This window comes from Melozone crissalis, unplaced genomic scaffold, assembly GCF_028551555.1.
Source record: "Melozone crissalis strain CALT ecotype California unplaced genomic scaffold, PUWL_Pcris_2 ptg000129l_1, whole genome shotgun sequence".
NCBI lineage: Eukaryota > Metazoa > Chordata > Aves > Passeriformes > Passerellidae > Melozone > Melozone crissalis.
This window is the reverse complement of record NW_026535903.1, coordinates 116,614-135,400: the sequence shown is the minus strand read 5'-3', so window position 1 is coordinate 135,400 and position 18,787 is coordinate 116,614. Positions and strand designations below refer to the sequence as shown.

General features: G+C 49.2%; 1 protein-coding gene across 1 annotated transcript in view; it reads left to right on the top strand.

Annotated features, from left to right (window-relative positions):
• SLC39A11 (solute carrier family 39 member 11) overlaps positions 1–18,787 on the top strand; it is a 65,336-nt gene that overhangs the window by 34,041 nt on the left and 12,508 nt on the right. Inside the window, exon 6 of the mRNA XM_054293138.1 lies at positions 7,541–7,711. Coding sequence (XP_054149113.1) covers positions 7,541–7,711 — 171 coding nt within the window. The remainder of the gene's footprint in view (positions 1–7,540; positions 7,712–18,787) is intronic.

Below are 18,787 nucleotides of genomic sequence, written 5' to 3'. Positions count from 1 at the left end.
TCCCCTGTTATTTTTTCCCTGTTATTTTTCCCTGGGTGATGTTTGCGGTGGGATTTGGGGGTCAAGCTCTGAGTGATGTTTTGAGGAGGATTTTGGGTGTTGAGCTCTGGTTGATGTTTGAGGAGGGGTTTGGGTGTTGAGCTCAGAGTGATTTTTTTGTGATGGGATTTGGATATTGTGCTCCAAGTGACATTCAGGAGGAATTTGAATGTTGGCTCTCAGTGATGTTTGGGGTGGGATTTGGGGGTCAAACTCTGAGATTTTTTTGCACCAACAAAACTCTGATGTTTTGAGGAGGAATTTGGGTGTTGAACTCTGGCTGACGTTTGAGGAGGAATTTTGGGGTCAAGCTCTGGGTGATGTTTGGAGTGGGATTTGGGGGTCAAGCTCTGAGTGATGTTTTGAGGAGGATTTTGGGTGTTGAGCTCTGGTTGATGTTTGAGGAGGGGTTTGGGTGTTGAGCTCAGAGTGATTTTTTTGTGCTGGGATTTGGAAATTGTCCTCCAAGTGACATTCAGGACGAATTTGAGTGTTGGGCTCTCAGTGATGTTTGGGGTGGGATTTGAGGATCAAACTCTGAGTGATGTTTTGAGGAGGAATTTGGGTGTTGAACTCTGGCTGAGGTTTGAGGAGGAATTTGGGGGGGTCAAGCTCTGGGTGATGTTTGGAGTGGGATTTGGGGGTCAAACTCTCAGTGATTTTTCTGTGGTGCGATGTGAGTGTTGTCCTCCAAGTGACATTCATGAGGAATTTGAGTCGTTTGATTTGGGTGATGTTTGGGCTGGGATTTGGGGGTCAAACTCTTATATTTGAGGTGCGATTTGGGTGTTGAGCTCTCAGTGATTTTTTTTTTTGTGGTGGGATTTGCTCCAGGTGCCATTCAGGAGGAATTTGTGTGTTGAGCTCCCTGTGTTTGGTGACTGGGACCCCAGTTTGGTGCAGGAGGGAGCTTTTGGGGCCAGTGCTGGTTCTCCAGCACCCTGCAGGCTCCAGCCAGACCCCAGAATAATCCATGGGAACAAGGGGCAGTCAGTTCTGCTGAAGGGAACAGCTTTTTCTCGAGCTCCTGTGCTGCCCCAAACAAACCCTGACTCTTTGTTTATATTCCTCTAAAAGCCTCAGCACAGGCAGGCACCTCTTTGATCTGCCAAAAATGTTGGAAAATGATTTTTTTCCGTGTTAGGGATGCAGTCACACCCTGCACAGGGGGGTCCTGGTGTCCCATTCCCACTGAATGCCAGGGCTCTGGAGCATGGGAAGCCTGTGCTCTTCTGCTCAAGCACTCTGAGCCTTCCTAGCAGTAAATAAAAGCTATTTTTAAAAAGAAATCCTTATTTTGCCCATAGTTGGGCAGCTCCACGGAGCCTCTTTTGCAGCATTTTTGTTTTCTGAGTGCAAATTTCCTGAGGATTGGATTTTCCCAGATTTGGGGGCTCATTCCCAGCTTTTCCTTGGTTTTGGTTTGCACCTGCCAGAGGCGTGGAATTCCCAGGATTTCACCTGCTTGGAAGAGCCTGTGGGATGCAGCTCTCCCTGTACCTGCAAGACATGCTGTGCCTAATTACTGGCACTAATTAAAACCTCTTCTGGAGGTGGCAGATAAGAGCAGCAGCACAGTTTCCTGTGTGGCAGCAGATGCTCCCTAACACCCATCTGCTCCTCGCCTTCCCAGCCCCTTCTGTGCTCCCTGGAATTCCTCCTGCAGTGGGGAAAGGACGGGGAAAACAAGGATGGGGAGCTTTGGAGGAGGAGGTGGCAGCAGGGAAAGGATTTGGCTGCTCAGGGGCACTTGGAGAGCAGTGGCACTCACGGGTTCAGCCACAGGAGATGCCAGAATTCCTTGGAAAAAAGGGCTTTAAAAATAGGGAAAGCTGAGGGAAGATATGGCTGGAATCCTTGGAAAAAGGATTTAAAGCAGGGAAAATTAAGGGAAGACAAGGATGGAGTCCTTGGGAAAAAACCCTTAAAAACCAGGGGAAGGAATGATGGAATCTTTGGGGAAAACCTTTAAAAAACAGGAAAAGCTGAGGGAAAACAGGGCTGGAATCTTGGAAAAAACCTTTAAAACAAGAAAAGTGAGGGAAGGCAGGAGTGGAATCTTTGGAAACAGCCTTTAAAAACCAGGGAAGGCAGAGGGAAGACAAGGGTGGAATCATTGGAAAAAACCTTTAAAACAGGGAAAGCTGAGGGGAAGCAGGGGTGGGATCCTTGAAAAAAGCCTTTAAAAACCAGGAAAAACTAAGGGGAGATATGGCTGGAATCCTTGAAAAAAAGGACTCTGAACTCCAGGGCTTAGGAGAGGGTAAAGCCAGGCCTAAACGTGAGGAGAAGGGCTCTGGGGCCTAGGAGAGGGTAAAGCCAGGCCTAGGTGTGAGGGGAAGGGCTCTGGGGCCTAGGAGAGGGTAAAGCCAGGCCTAAACGTGAGGAGAAGGACTCTGGAGCAGGTGTGGAGAACCAGAGAGCTCCATGGATGTGGATTTGGGAGCTGAGGCAGTGCAGGAGCTCAGAGTCAACAGAGCCTCGGTGTGTTTGTGCGCCAAAGCTGAGCTCAGGGCTAATGCAAACAGTTTTCATTAAGGAATAATCAAAAATAAAAAGCCATTTCACATGCTGATAAGGAGGCAGTCGATTTTTTTTCACTTCAGCAGCAGTTTAAGCCACACTCAAAGCCATTTATCTTTTCTCCAGCGCTGGCTGCAGAGGATATGAAAAATGCAGCAGGCTGCTTGTATGTAATTAAACTTTTGGCAGAATCTTTGCCCCGCAGCTTTACTGAGAAATTCAATAATGACAAATCGAGTGGAATATCTAAAGGACTTTTTGTGAACAAGATTTAAAATAATGTCTGTGGCACGGGGAGTTGTTTGCCACCTAATTGTCTTGGCACGGCTGCGGGAGCAGCCTGTCTGTGGTGTCAGCTCTTCTTCACAGCCCGGCCCTTGTTCTGCTCTTATCTCCCCTCCAATTTGCCATTGAGGCTTAGCTGACTGCCAGCCAAGCCCGTGCTTATCCCTAATGAGTGTTTTGTTCCCCCAGCCCCGTTTCCAGCTGGGAATGCTCCTGCCTGTCCCGAGCTGGCGGCGGTGCCGTGGCTGCTCTGTAATTATCCTTTCCTTTTTATCCTCTGTGCCAGCAGCACTTGGAGCCCATCCCTTGAGCCGGCTCTGTGTGACACTGAAAACGATGCCGGGATTGTCTCCCTGCTTTTGGTGTTGCTGCCTTTATCCCTGGCTAATCCAGGGATCATTTACAGGAGAGGGGATTTTGTGTTCAAACTGGCCTTCCTCAGCACTTCCCCTGGAAAAGCTGCACCAATTCTTTTCCATTCCCACAGGTTTTCCCTGTTTTCCTCAGCCCTGTGGCATCCCTCCCATCCTTTGTTGCTACTGGCATGGTGGGGTTCAGATCTCCTCGGAAAAGGCAATTCTTTATTATTATTTATTATTATATTATTATTATTTATTATTAGTAGTAGTAATATTATTATTCCCCCTAATAGGACCATGCAGACGAATTAAAAATAATATATAAAAGAATCATTAATGAGGTATCTGATAGAACTGAGGAGGTGGCAGTGAAGTGACAGAGCTGGGCTGGGCTTCTGTTTTTGTTGGTTGGTTCAAAGCTGAAAGAGAGGAGGTTTAGGTGGGATGTTGGGAAGGAATTCCTGGCTGGGGAGGCCCTGGGAAAGAATTCCCAGAGCAGCTGTGGCTGCCCCTGCATCCCTGGAATTGTCCAAGGCCAGGCTGGAGCAGCCTGGGGCAGTGGGAGGTGTCCCTGTGGCACTGGATGGGTTTGAGGTCCCTTCCCCACCCAAATAATTCCATAATTATGGGCACTGCTCCCCTGGGCACTTCCATCTCTGCTTAAACCTCTGGGATTTAATGCTTTTATTAATTTATTTTTAAATTAATTTAATTAACGTGCAAGGAGAGTTTTCCAGCTGAAGGCACCTTTGGAATGAAAGGAGCAGCAGGTGATTTTGGTGGTGGGAATGGCAGGAGGAGAGAATGAGAGGAATTGTGGAGAGCCAGAACTGAGCTGCTCATCCTGTCCCCATGGCAGGGGTGACACTGGCTGAGCTTTGAGGTCCCTTTCTCCCAAACCATTCCAGAATTCCATGAAAATTTGGTGTTTTATGGAACACTTGGAGCTTTCTGGGGTTTTGTAACTTGTAGGGAACTCCTTGCCTGCCCAGAATCCTTTTATCCCTCCCTGGAATCCCTTTGGTGCCTGAGGGGGATTCCTGCTCTTTCAATGCCCAATTTCATTTACCAGCAAACCTAAAGTTTATTTGTAAAATCAAATACCTTTTTCCATTTATCAATCAGTGCAGTCCTTCCCATTGTTCCTTTTATCTCCCAGTGCTGGTTTTATCAGTGTTTGTAAAGACAAATCTGCCATTCCTCTCTCTGCATCCCCACTCCAGCCTGCAGCCCCACAGGGCTGTGGTGACCCCATAACCATTTTCTGTGGGTCAGCCTGGACAGGGCCAGCTCAGGATGAGCTGTTTGTGGGGACAGGGAACGTGTGCTGTGAAAAACGCCAATCACTTTTCATGTTTTTCAAGTTTTAAAAGTTTCATAGTAATAAAATGGTTATAAAAAATAGTAATACAATTAGAGTGACAATAATTTGGACAAATTGAATTGGGGCAATATGAGACAATAAATACAAAGAGTTATGGACGATCTGGGTACCTTTTTCTGGGCAGCACGAGCCTGAAAAAGGACCCACATTAACAGAGGATTAACCCTTAAAAGCAACAGCCTGTTGCATATTCATACACCTCATACATGATGCATAAATTCCATTCAAACACAGGATTCTGTCTGGTCAGTGTCAGCTTCTTCCTCTTAATCCTATATCGTAATCCTAAATCTTCAAGGCTGAGGACACAGGAAGAAGTTCATGTCTTCTGATAATGGGGCAATAAGTTCTTTTTCTCTGAAAGATTCAGGTGTCCTGGGGCTGCTATCTCAGTCCTTTATTTTAAAAAAAGTATCTTACAAAGCATGGTTTCTATTTTAACATTTTTTATAACCTGAAACTATATTTAACCCAGTAATTAATACAGCGTTACTTTCTAACACGACACATACAATATTAATTTGAATATTTGCAAAAAGCCAATCACAAAATAGGCATTTTTCACATGTGCCAAGCAATTCAATGCCCCCAGCGCCGTGCCAGGAGCAGGGATTGCGTCCCAAGGTGGCACCGCCTTGGCTGCCCCTGTGCCAGGGCTGCCAGCATTCCCACAGAGCCTTGGCCAGCCTGGGATCTGTTTGTCCTTGTCGTGCTTCAAGCTAAATATTTATCCTTGTCCCCATGGGCTGTGGCGGAGCTGAGGCTCTGCCACCGAACGTCACAGCCCGGGGGTGGCCTTTGGGGACAGCCAGCTCCTCTGCGTGGCCGTGACAAGGACAATATTTGCCTGGGCAGCAGCATCTTGCTGTGTTTGCAGAGGGGTGGTGGCAGTGGCTCTGTGCTGGGGCCAGCCAGGGGTGTGCTGCTGTCACCTGTGGCACCAGGGAATGTACCTGCTGCTGCCCGGGGGGGAGGTGTGGCTCTCACCTGCTTTGTGGCACCAAAAATCCCCCCCAAAATTCCCCCAAAAATCCCTCCCAAATCCCCCCAAAATCCTTTAAAAATTCCAAAAACATTCCCCCCAAAATCCCCCAAAATTTCCCCAAAAATCCCCCAAAACATTCCCCCCAAAATCCTCCCCAAATCCCCCCAAAAGATCCCCCCAAACTCCTCCCAAAAATTCCCCCCAAAATGGCCCAAAAATTCCCCAAAAATCCCCCCAAAATTCCCCCCAAAATGGCCCAAAATTCCCCAAAAATTCCCCAAAAATTCCCCCAAAATTTTCCAAAAATCTCCCCAAAATCCCCCCAAAATTCCCAAAAATCCCCCCAAAAATTCTCCCCAAAAATCCCCCAAAATCCAGGGGCTGTGGCCCCAGCTGTGCCAGGGGAGGCTCAGGCTGGCATTTCCTCCTGGGAAAGGTGGGCAGGTGATGGAAGGAGCTGCTCAGGGAGGTGTCACCACCCCTGGGGGTGGCCAAGGAACCTCTCAGAGCTCTGGGGACGAGGTGGGGATTGGTCAGGGCTTGGACTCGATGATCCTGGAGGGCTTTTCCAAGGAGGGTGGTTCCGTGAGAACACCTCCAGGTCTGGCTTTGTGAGAGCACCTTCAGTTCTTTGTGAGAACACCTCCAGTTCTTGATTTATGAAAACACCTTCAGTTCCTGCTTTATGAGACCACCTCCAGTTCTTGCTTTATGAGAACACCTTCAGCTCTTTATTTATGAAAACATCTTCAGTTCTTGTTCTGTGAGAGCACCTTCAGTTCTTTGTGAGAACACCTCCAGTTATTGCTCTGTGAGAGCACCTTCAGTTCTTGCTTGTGAAAACATCTTCAGTTCTTGATTTATGGAAACACCTTCAATTCTTGTTCTGTGAGAACACCTTCAGTTCTTGCTTTATGAGAACTCCTCCAGTTCTTGATTTATGAAAACCCCTCCGGTTCTTGCTTTATAGAAACACCTTCAGTTCTTGCTCTGTGAGAACACCTCCAGTTCTTGCTGTGCTCCCTGTGCTGCTGTTTTGGGCAGCCTGCAGCTGCCTGGTTTTGTGTCACAGCTCAGTGTTGGTGACACCTCTGCCTTCCCAAGGTGACATCCCTGCATTTGCAGCATCCCTGTGGTGCTCAGGTCCCTAACTGGCTCTGAAATCCCACACTGGGATGGGTGATGTGCCAGGGCAGCTCTGGCATCCCACCAGAATCGTTTCAGACACCTCCCTGCACTGCCCTGACAAAAAACCTTGGAGCAGGAGGGGGAATTTGATAATTCCAGAGGGGAGAATTGCAGTGTCTGGGTGTCAGATCCTGGACTGGGAGCTGTGGCTGGGGGAGCTGAGGGAGCTGAGCTCATTTCTTGCCCTGGGTGTGGGGAACCCCCTGCTCTGATTGGTTTCATTCCTTTTCTTTGCTTTTTCCTTCTGGAAGGGAAGCAAGAGCTGTCCAGCTGTGCCCACCTTGGCTGACCCTGATGTTCTCTATCCCCTCCTTGGCTGACCCTGATATTTTCTGTCCCCTCCCTGGCTGACCCCAGGGTTTTCTATGCCCTCCTTGGCTAACCCCACTGTTTCCTGCCCCCTCCTTGGCTGACCCCAATATTTTCTATGCCCACCTTGGCTGACCCTGGTATTTTCTGTCCCCTCCTTGGCTGATCGCAGTGTTTCCTGTGCCCACCTTGGCTGTGCCCACCTTGGCTGACCCTGGTGTTTTTTGTCCCCCCCTTGGCTAACCCCAGTGTTTTCTATGCCCACTTTGGCTGACCCTGAAATTTTCTGTCCCCTCCTTGACTGACCCCAGTGATTTCTGTCCCCTCCTTGACTGACCCCGGTGGGTTTTTTTTGCCCTCCTTTGCTGACCCTGGTGTTCTCTGTCCCCTCTTTTTCTGCCCCCTTCTTGGCTGACCCCGATGTTTTCTGTCCCCTCCCTGGCTGACCCTGGTGTTCTCTGTCCGCAGACAAGGCTGAGAACGGGGAGCCCTACCAGAGGAGGAGAGGAGCGGGGTCCCCCATGCCTGAGAGCCCCCCAGCATTCCCAGCAGCCCAGGACGGAGCCCCCCTGGCCAGGAGCAGCAGCTGGAGGAGGATTTTGCTGATGATCCTGGCTATCACCATCCACAACATCCCAGGTGAGCCCGTCCCTGCTCACGTCCCGCTCCTCCCTGGCACCCCTGGCAGATGGCACGGGCTGAGTGGGCGCCTTTGGCCGGGATTGCTGTGCCACGTTTGGTGGGGCTGAGCCACGTGAGGCCTTGGCAGCAGCAGGAGCTCGTGGGGAGGGGGCTGGGGGGAGCCTGGAGCAGCTGCAGCCTGCCTGGTGCCAGCCCAGCGTGGGTGGGAGCTGGAGCTCCCTGCGTGGGTGGGGAGGGTGGCAAACCCTGCAAACCCTGCTCCCTGTTAGCCTCTCAATTTCTGCAGGAAAATCTGCTTTAGGGGTTTGTTTCCTGAGGTAAGGGTGGGTGGGGAGAGTGAAAAACCCTGCAAACCCCGCAAACCCTGCTCCCTTTTAGCCTCTCTGTGATCAGAATCTGCAGAGATTCTTTATTTCCCCAGGCATAGGTGGATGGGGAGGGGTGACAAACCCTGCTCCCTTTTAGCCTCTCAGTTTCTGCAGGAGAATCTGCAGAGATTCTTTATTTCCCAGAAAAGTGTGAATTGGGAAGTGACAAACCCTGCTCCCTTTTAGCCTCTCTGTGATCAGAATCTGCAGGAGAATCTGCAGAGATTCTTTATTTCCTGAGGTAAGGGTGGATTGGGAAGGTGACAAACCCTGCTCCCTTTTAGCCTTCTCTCTGTGTGATCAGGCTCTGCAGGAGAATCTGCTTTTGGGGTTTCTTTTCTGAGGAAAGGGTGAATGGGGAGGGTGACAAATCCTGCAAACCCTGCTCCTTTTTAGCCTCTCAATTTCTGCAGGAGAATCTATAGTTTGGGTTTATTTTCTGAGGAAAGGGTAAATGGGGAAGGTGACAAATCCTGCTCCTTTTTAGCCTCTCTCTGTGTGATCAGTCTCTGCAGGAGAATCTGCTTTTGGGGTTTATTTCCTGAGGTAAGAGTGAATGTAGAGGGTGACAAACCTGCTCCCTTTTAGCCTCTCTCAATTTCTGCAGGAGAATCTGCTTTTGAGGTTTATTTCCTGAGGCACAGGGGGATGGGGAGAGGTGACAAACCCTGCTCCCTTTTAGCCTCTCTGTGATCATTCTCTACAGGAGAATCTGCAGTTGAGTTTATTTCCCGAGGAGAGTGCATTGGGAAAGGTGACAAACTCTGCTCCCTTCAGTCTCTCTCTGTCTGTGATTATTCTCTACAGGAGAATTTGCTTTTGGGGTTTATTTCCTGAGGCACAGGTGGATGGGGAGAGGTGACAAACCCTGCTCCCTTTAGCCTCTCTGTGTCTGTGATCAGTCTCTGCTTTTGGGGTTTATTTCCTGAGGTAAGAGTGAATGTAGAAGGTGACAAACCTGCTCCCTTTTAGCCTCTCTCAATTTCTGCAGGAGAATCTGCTTTTGGGATTTATTTTCTGAGGCAGGGATGGATTGGGGAAGGTGACAAACCCTGGTCCCTTTAGCCTCTCTGTGTCTGTGATCAGTCTCTGCTTTTGGGGTTTATTTCCTGAAGCAAGGAGTGGATTTGGACAATGGGTGGGAGATCCTGGAGCTGCGGGTCCTGGAGGGCTGAGTGCTGCCAGGCTGGGCTGTGTGGGGCTGACAGAGCAGATCAAAGGATGAGCAGATCAGTTTGGGATGTCCAGCTGCTCTGCAATTCATGGGGATGTTGGAAGTAAAGCAAGGCAGCCTTTCCAGGGCTTTTCTCCTGGTTCCTTCCTCCCTCCTCCTCCTCCTCTCCTTCCCTTTCTCCCTTCTCTGCTCTGGGCCTGGCTCAGGCTGGGTGGGTGCAAGAAAAGCTTCTGGCTCTGGAAATTTGGGGAGAATCCACAAAGGTTTTGAAAAGAGCCGTGCTTCTTGGAAGCAAAACAAGGCAGCCTTTTCAGGGCTTTTCTCCTGGTTTATTCCCTCTCCCTCCTCTTCCTCCTCTCCTTCCTTCACCTTTCCTCTCTCCCTTCTCTGCTCTGGGCCTGGCTCAGGCTGGGTGGGTGCAGGACCTGTAAATCTGGGGAGAAACCACGAAGGTTTTGGGAAGAGCTGTGTTTCATTGGGTGTTGGCAGTGTGGAGCTGCTGGGCTCGGGGCTCCCTTGGTCCCTCACACATCATTTTGTCCCTCACACATCCCACATTTGAGTGCCTTTATCCACCCTCCATCCCTCAGGGGTGTCCTGTGAGCAATCCCAGCTCCTGGCAGTGACAGAATCCAAGGGAACACGCTCGGATCTCCTGGCTGTTCCCTCCTCCATCCCTCCCTGCTGCTCCTGGGTGGGAATTGCCTCTTGCAGCACCTTTGGGTGCCCCCATGGGCCTGCAGCTGCCTGGCGCTGGCTGATGCTGATAAGGAGCTGGGAGTTAATGATTTGCTGCTCTCCTTGCATCACCAGCACGAGCTGTTCCTGGGCATTAACCTGCTCCAGTTTGTCAGCAGCAGCAAAACATTTCTGCCTCCTCCTCCTCCTCGTGCTCCTCATGCCTCTTTTTTTGTTAATTAATTCCAGGGGGATAATTTGGGTGCTGTAGTTCAGCTTTCCAGGTGTTGCTGGGGGAGGAAGGGGCCTGGCAAGGAAAGGTGAGGAAGGAGCTTTAAATGAGCCACACACCAAAAACCCCCAAACAAACAAACAAAAAACCAACCAACCTTTTGTTGGAATCGTTTTAGGGACTTGGAGCCCCAAGATGGATGAGCTCCCCTTTTATTATCAGCAGAGAATTGATTTAAGGACTTGGAGATTCCCTAAGGGGGATGAGCAGCAGGGAATTGTTTTAGGGACTTGGAGCCCTAAAGGGGAGGAGTTCCCTTTTATTGGAATTGTTTTAGGGATTTGAAGCCCTAAAAGGGATGAGCTCCCCTTTTATTGGAATAGTTCTATACAATTGGAATTGTTTTATTCGAATAGTTCTATAAAATCAGGTGGAGTTCTTTAAAAATCGGGTGGAATTCTTTAAAAAATCAGGTGGAGTTCTTTAAATTCCACTGGAATGGAATTAATGGAACTTGGAGATTCCCTAAGGGGGATGAGCTCCCCTTTATTGCCAGCAGAGAATTGTTTTAGGGACTTGGAACCCTTAGGGGGATGAGCTCCCTTTTATTGGAATTGTTCTATACAACTGGAATTGTTCTATTGGAATGGTTCTATAAAATCAGGTGGAGTTCTTTAAAAATCAGGTGGGATTCTATAAAATTAAGTGGAATTCTTTCAAACCAGGTGGGGTTCTTTAAAATCAGATGGAGTTCTTTAAATTCCACTGGAATGGAATTAATGGAACTTGGAGATTCCCTAGGGAAGATGAGCTCCCCCTTTTATTGGAATTGTTTAGGGACTTGGAACCCTAAAGGAGATGAGCTCCCCTCTACTGGAATTGTTTTATGGGCCTGGAGATTCCCTAAGGGGGATGAGCTCCCCTTTTATTGGAATCGTTCTATACAATTGGAATTGTTCTATTGGAATTGTTCTATAAAATCAGGTGGATTTCTTTAAAAATCAGGTGGAATTCTATAAAATCGGGTGGAATTCTTTAAAATTAGGTGGGGTTTTTAAATTCCACTGGAATGGAATTAATGGAGCTTGGAGATTCCCTAAGGGGGATCAGCTCCCCTTTTATTGGAATTGTTTTAGAGATTTGGAACCCTAAAGGGGATGAGCTCCCCCTTTTTTGCCAGCAGGGAATTGTTTTAGGGACTTGGAGATTCCCTAAGGGGGATGAGCTCCCCTTTTATTGGGATTGTTTTAGGGACTTGGAGCCCTAAAGGGGATGAGCTCCCCTTTTATTGGAAATATTCTGGGGACTTGGAGCCCCAAGATGGATGAGCTCCCCTTTTATTGGAATTATTCTGGGGACTTGGAGCCCCAAGATGGATGAGCTCCCTTTTATTGGAATTATTCTGGGGACTTGGAGCCCCAAGATGGATGAGCTCCCCTTTTATTGGAATTATTTTGGGGACTTGCAGCCTCTTTTAATGCCTCTGTCTCTGTTTACAGGCTGGGAGCAGCTCTGGAGGAGGGGAGGGGATGGAACCCCCAGCCCCTGGGTGTTTGTGGGGACAGGTTGGATCATTTGCTCCAGAGCTGGGAATGCCAATGGAAAGGATAAATTGATAATGACAGGAGGTGCCAAACTGCAGACTCTCGCTGCTAATTAATATTCATAGATGCCAGCTTTAGCAGAACATTAATTATGTATTTAATCAAGCCCTGTTTATTCTGGTTTTGCTTTGTACCTTGGGTGGCTGTTAAGCCGAAGACTTCAGATTAATTAAAATGTTACTGCTGTACCACAAATAACAATTAGTGAGGTGTGAGCTGAGCAGCCCTGCCTTTGTGTGGGGAGGGGAGGGGACACCCAGGACCCTGCAGGACCCCCCAGGGCCCTCCAGGACCCTGCAGGACCCCCCAGGACCCCCCCTGCCACCTTGGCTGGGTCTGGGGTGCTCCTGGGGGGCTCTGCCCTGCTCCCAACTCTGCTGCCTGATTCCAGGCTGCAGCAGGAGCCCCCCTGATCCTGGGCTGGATTTGGGGCTGGGGATGAAGGGAAGGGGCTGTGGAGCAGATTTTAGGCTGAATTTGAGGTTAGGAGTGAAATGAGGGGGTTCTGGACCAGATTTGGGCTGGATTTGGGGTTGGGTATGAAATGAGGGGGTTCTGGAGCAGATTTGGGCAGGATTTGGGGCTGTGGAGCAGCTTTGGGCTGGATTTGGGTTTGGGTATGAAATGAGGGTTTCTGGAGCAGATCTGGGCTGGATTTGGGGTTTAGGGATGAATTGAGGGGTTCTGGAGCAGATTTGGGCTGGATTTGGGGTCTGAGGATGGAATGAGGGGTTCTGGAGCAGATTTGAGCTGCAGGGAGGGGCTGTGGAGCAGATCTGGGCTGGATTTGGGGCTGGGGTGAAATGAGGGGGTTCTGGAGCAGCTTTGGGCTGGATTTGGGGTTTAGGGATGAACTGAGGGGTTCTGGAGCAGATTTGGGCTGCGGGGGGATCCGAGCAGGCCCAGGCTCCGTGCTGTGCTGGCAGATTGCAGTTCCTGAAGGAAAGGGAGGTGATTTCCAGGCTGCTGCTTTGTCATTAGCAGAAATTGATTGGATTCCCCCTCGTGGGACGGGGCTGGGCTCCCCAGGGAAGGGCAATGAGTGCCAGATTGCATCTCAATTACCAGCAGCTCTGATCCTTGATATGAAAATTCTCCCAGCCCCATTAAAAACGCTGGGAACGCTCATTTGGAATTATCTTTGGTGGGGCTGCTGAAACTGAGGCTGTTTTCCAGTTGTTGCCTTTAATGAGGGTTTGGGGGCCTGCTGGGGCTCAGCAGAGCCACTTTGGCTGCTCCCATCCATCTGTGCCTCGTCTGGGGGATGCCCCTGCTGCAATTCCAGCATCCCTGCTGCTCCTGGAGCACCCCATCCCTGCTGGGAGGGGGAGGAAGAGGAGGAAGAGGGGGAAAAGGCAGCCTGGCGTCCCCAGGAGGATGCAGGAAAGGGATGCTGCCATCCTCCTCCCCTTACTTTTATTTTCTGTGAGGAACTTGTGATCCAGGCAATAAATCCCTAAAATTCAAAATTCATCCCTTCAGCTGTTCCTCCACCCCAACGTTTCCCTCACACTGGGATTGCAAGGCACACCAAATGATTTCCAATGGGAAATTGAGCAGAAGGTGAAGCCCCGGAGCTGGAAAATTCTGTGGGATTTGAGGGAATGGAGCAGCAATTCCATGGGATGGAGCAGCAATTCCGTGGGTTTTCAGGGAATGGAGCAGCAATTCCATGGGATGGAGCAGCAATTCCGTGGGTTTTCAGGGAATGGAGTAGCAATTCCATGGGATTTGCAAGAATGGAGCAGCAATTCCATGGGATTTGGGGGAATGGAGCAGCAGTTCCATAGGATTTGAGGGAATGGAGCAGCAATTCCATGGGATTTCAGGGAATGGAGAGAATTCCATGGAATTTCAGGGAATGGAGCAGCAATTCCATGGCATTACAGGGAATGGAGCAGCAATTCGATAGGATTTGAAGGGATGGAGCAGCAATTCCATGGGATTTGAGGGAATGGAGCAGCAATTCCCTGGGATTTGAAGGAATGGATGCACATTGGAGCATCCCTGAGTTTTTCCCAGAGTTTCTGCCCTGGAGAGAAAATCCAGCTGGGATTGGCTGCCCCTGGCAGCTCTGGGGGAATTCCAGAGGGACCCAGGTGACATCCCCAGGAATCAGGTGCCATCCTCAGGTTTGGGTGATGCTCTCAGCTGAAGTATGCAGGTGACATTTTTTGGTGAAGGATGCAGGTGACATCCCCAGGTTTGAGTCCTGCCTTCAGAGAGGGACACAGGTGACATTCTCAGGAATCAGGTGACATTCTCAGGTGAGGAATGAAGGTGCCACCCCCAGATTTGGGTGCTGCTCTCAGTGAAGGATGCAGGTGACATTCTCAGGATCCAGGTGACATCTCCAGCCATGGCTGCTGCTCTCAGTGAGAGACCCAGGTGCCATCCCCAGGGCTCAGGTGACATTCTCAGGTGAGACATCCAGGTGCCATCCCCAGGTTTGGGTAATGCTCTCAGTGAAGGGCACAGGTGACACTCTCAGGACCCCGGTGACCTTCTCAGGTGAGAGATCCAGGTGACATCCTCAGGTTTGGGTGCTACTCTCAGGTGAACGACACAGGTGACATTTTTTGGTGAAGGACACAGGTGACATTCTCAGGACACAGGTGACATCCCCAGGGCTCAGGTGACATTCTCAGGTTTGGGTGTTGCTCTCAGTGAAGGACACAGGTGACACTGTCAGGGCTCAGGTGACATTCTCAGGTGAGGGACACAGGTGACATTCTCAGCTGCTGTTCCCAGGCTGGTTTTGGCTCTGTGGTCCCAGCCCAGCTCCCTCAGGGCTCCCCCTGCAGCTGAAGGAAATTCACATTTTCCAGGCTGGGGAGTTTCCCTCAAGCTGGGGGGGTCTCTGATGTCCCCTTGTCCCCAGCTCATCTGTCACCACCTCATCTGGAGGCAGCCACTGAGAACACATCAATGCTTTGTCAGCAGCACAGCCAGCAAGGTGACAAAAGGCAATGAAACCCAGGATTTTCTGCAGAAAAAGACAATTAAATGCAGGATTTTCAGCAGCAAAAGGCAATTAAACCCAGGATTTTCAGCAGCTGGGATGAAAAATTCCACTGAAATATTCATGTGGGAGCTGCCTCCCTGCCTTGTCCCCACCAGAGCTCAGGTCTGTCGCGTCAAACTCGCTGAGCAGTGGCCTGAGAAAGCGTTTCTGTGCTGGGAATGAAACTTTAAATATCTCTGATGGGTTCAGGTGCTGTGGGGTCAGGAGAGCTCAGCTCCAGCTGGGCCAGGCCCTGCTTTAGCTCAGGTCTGCTCTGGGAATTTGGGAATTTGGGAAAGAGTCCTGGGCTTGCAGAAAAGCAGTTCCAGGATGGAGGAGCTTGGGGGTGTTGGGCAGTTGCTGGAGTTCTTTAAAAATGAGGTGGAGTTCTTTAAAAATGAGGTGGAGTTCTATAAAATCTGGTGGAATTCTTTCCAATCAAGTGGAGTTCTATAAAATCAGGTGGGATTCTTGAAAAATCAGGTGGAGTTGTTTAAAATCAGGCGGAGTTCTTTAAAATCAAGGGGAATTCTTTAAAAATCAGCTTTTCTGTAAAATGAGGTGGAATTCTTTAAAAATCAGATGGAATTCTTTCCAATTGGATGGAGTTCTATAAAATCAAGTGTAATTCTTTAAAAATCAACTGGAGTTCTATAAATTGAGATGGAATTGTTTAAAATCAGGTGGAGTTCTTTGAAAATCAGGGGGAGTTCTTCAAAATCAAGTGGAATTCTTTCAAAATCAGGTGTTCTCTAAAATCAGGTGGAATTCTTTAAAATCAGGTGCAGTTGTTTAAAAATCAGGTGGAGTTCTCTAAATTCAGGTGGAGTTATTTCAAATCAGGTGGAAGTTCTTTAAAATCAGGTGAAATTCTTTAAATTCAGGTGGAGTTCTTTAAATTCAGGTGGAGTTCTTTCAAATCAGGTGGAATTCTTTAAAAATCAGGTGGAGTTCTATAAAATCAGATGGAGTTCTATAAAATCAAGTGGAATTCTTTCAAAATCAGGTGTTCTCTGTAATCAGGTGGAATTCTTTAAAATTGGGTGGAATTCTTTAAAAATCAGGTGGAGTTCCTCAAAAATCAGGTAGAGTTTAAAATCAGGTGGAGTTCTTTAAAAATCAGGTGGAATTCTATAAAATCAGGTGGAATTCTACAAAATCAGGTGGAATTCTTTAAAAATAAGGTGGAGTTGTTTAAAATCGGGTGGAGTTATTTGAAATTCTGGTGGAATTCTATAAATTCAGGTGAAATTCTTTAAAAATCAGGCGGAGTTTGAGCTGCCAGCTCCTGCTCAGCTGCTGCAGCTCCGTGGAATCGAACTGAGCACTGAAATGAGGATTTGCTTCTGTGGGAGGAGGAGAAGAGAGGAGAGGGTGGGCTGAGGATGAGGATGAGGATGAGGATGAGGATGGCTCTGGGGGGGTTAAACCAGGATCAGCAATGAGCAGGAATCTCCTCCTGAACGCCCCCAAAACCCCTCAGGTGCTGCTGCAAACCTGGAGAATCCCTGGGATCTGCTAATCCCGGAGCAGTAATGACAAAGTGGTGATTCCTGGAGAGCCCTGGGGCTTCGCACAGCTCTGAGTGGCAGAGCTTAAACTCTTGGAGAAATCCAGAGCTCATTATGGCAAGATTAATTTCCCACTAGGAGCTGAGCAGCTCTTCCAAGGGCAGGATGAATTATGGATGAGAGCTTGGCAGCAGAAATGAGAATTTCCCTGGGCTGGGACAGGGGGAGCAGCCCCAGAGCATCCATGGGAGGGCACGGGGGCACCCCCAGCTCTGGCTGGGCCTGGGGGGTCACAGGGATGTGGGATGGGCAGGTCCTGTGGGGTTTGGGGTCACTGGGCAGGGTTTGGGATCGCTGAGCAGGATTTGGGAGTGTTTGTGCTGTGGGATGTGCAGATCCTGCAGGATTTGGGAACACTGGGCAGGATTTGGGATCACTGAACAGGATTTGGAATCACTGGGCAGGATTTGGAATCACTGGGCCGGATTTGGGATCACTGGGCAGGATCTGGGATCGCTGAGCAGGATTTGGGAACTCTTTGTGCTGTGGGATGTGCAGATCCTGCAGGATTTGGGATCGCTGAGCAGGATTTGGGATGTGTTTTTGCTATGGGATTGCAGGTCCTGCAGGATTTGGGAACTCTTTGTGCTGTGGGATGGGCAGATCCTGCAGGATTTGGCATCACTGAGCAGGATTTGGGAACTCTTTCTGCTGTGGGATTGCAGGTCCTGCAGGATTTGGGAACTGTTGGTGCTGTGGGATGTGGATGTGCAAATCCTGCAGGATTTGGGACCACTGAGCAGGATTTGGGATCGCTGAGCAGGATTTGGGAGTGTTTGTGCTATGGGATTGCAGGTCCTGCAGGATTTGGGATCACTGAGCAGGATTTGGGATCACTGAGCAGGATATGGGAGGTGGTTTTGCTATGGGATGTGCAGATCCTGCAGAATTTGGGATCACTGAGCAGGATTTGGGAAGTGTTTCTGCTATGGGATTGCAGGTCCTGCAGGATTTGGGATCACTGAGCAGGATTTGGGATCACTGAGCAGGATTTGGGAAGTGTTTCTGCTATGGGATGTGCAGGTCCTGCAGGATTTGGGATCACTGAGCAGGATTTGGGATCACTGAGCAGGATTTAGGCCGATTTTGGTTCCACCCAGGCAGATTTTGGGTCCATCCAGGATCTTTTCCAGAGCTGTGCCCCAGTTCTGTGAGCCCCTGCCACTGGGGGATTTTAGGGCCAATTTTTGGGGGATTTTTGGGATCTCCTTGCCCTGTTTTAGGGCTGGCTCTGAGGAGCTGCCAGTGTTCAGCTGTGGCTCAGGGATGGGCATGTTGTGGTTATCCCAGGCTCTGCTGCTTTTCCTGCTGTTTCCAAGGCAACTGGGAACTCTCAGGGCCACAGACACACCCAGGGTGCCCTTCCCACCTGCTGGAATGCTCACCTGAGCCCTCCTTGCAGGCTGGAAAATCCCTCCAGCTTTGGTTCTGGCCTCTGAATTTCCCACCCCAAAAACGGGGATTTTAAACCCCCAAAAATGGGGATTTTAAACCCTAAAATGGGGATTTTAAACCCCCAAAAATGGGAATTTTAAACCCCCCAAAATAGGGATTTCAACCCCAAAAATGGCGATTTCAAACTCCAAAAATAGGGATTTAAACCCCAAAAATGAGGGTTTTAAAGCCCCCCAAAATTGGGGATTTTAAACCTCCAAAATGGGGAGTTTAAACCCCAAAAATGAGGATTTTGAACCAAAGTGAAAAAAGTACTGAGGCTTTGGTGCTTTCTGAAAATCAGGTTTTGTTTTTGTTTTTGTTTTTGTTTTTTCCCTGGGAAGGCTTTTCAGCTGTTTTCCTTGGGGTTTATGGGATTAACTGTATCTAAAACGATGGGATTAGCTGTATTTAAAATTATGGGATTAACTGTGTTTAAAATTATGGCATTAGCTGTAACACACAATAATCTGCAGGGCAGGGATTTTCTGGTGGAATTTGGGTTTCCTGTGCTGTGCAGCCTGTCCCTGCAGTGCTGTGCTGGTTTTGGGGCACAGAATGAGGAGGGGGCACAGCTGGGAGCCTGACCCTGGTTCAATTCAGCTCCTGGGGGGTTCCTGGGACAAACTGAGCTTTGGTTCTGCTGGAATTCACCAAGCTCTGCTGAGCCTGAGCCCTTTGGAGCTGCTTGGCTCCTTGGTGAAATCCCATTGCAGCTGCTGGGGATTGGGATTGGGATATTTTCCCTTTCTTGGCACTCATCAATCCAGAACCTTCTCCCCAGGCTGGGTCCAGGGTGGGCAGTGCTGGGTGGAATTCTCCTGAGAAGCCTCAGAGGAAAAGAAAAACAATGACTATCTGCTGCTGTGGGATGCAACAGGGGCATCTGTGATTGGTCTCATGTGGTTGATTTTAATTAATGGCCAATCACAGTCAGCTGGCTCAGACTGTCTGAGAGTTACAAGATTTTATTTTCCTTTTCCTTTTCCTTTTCCTTTTCCCCTTTTC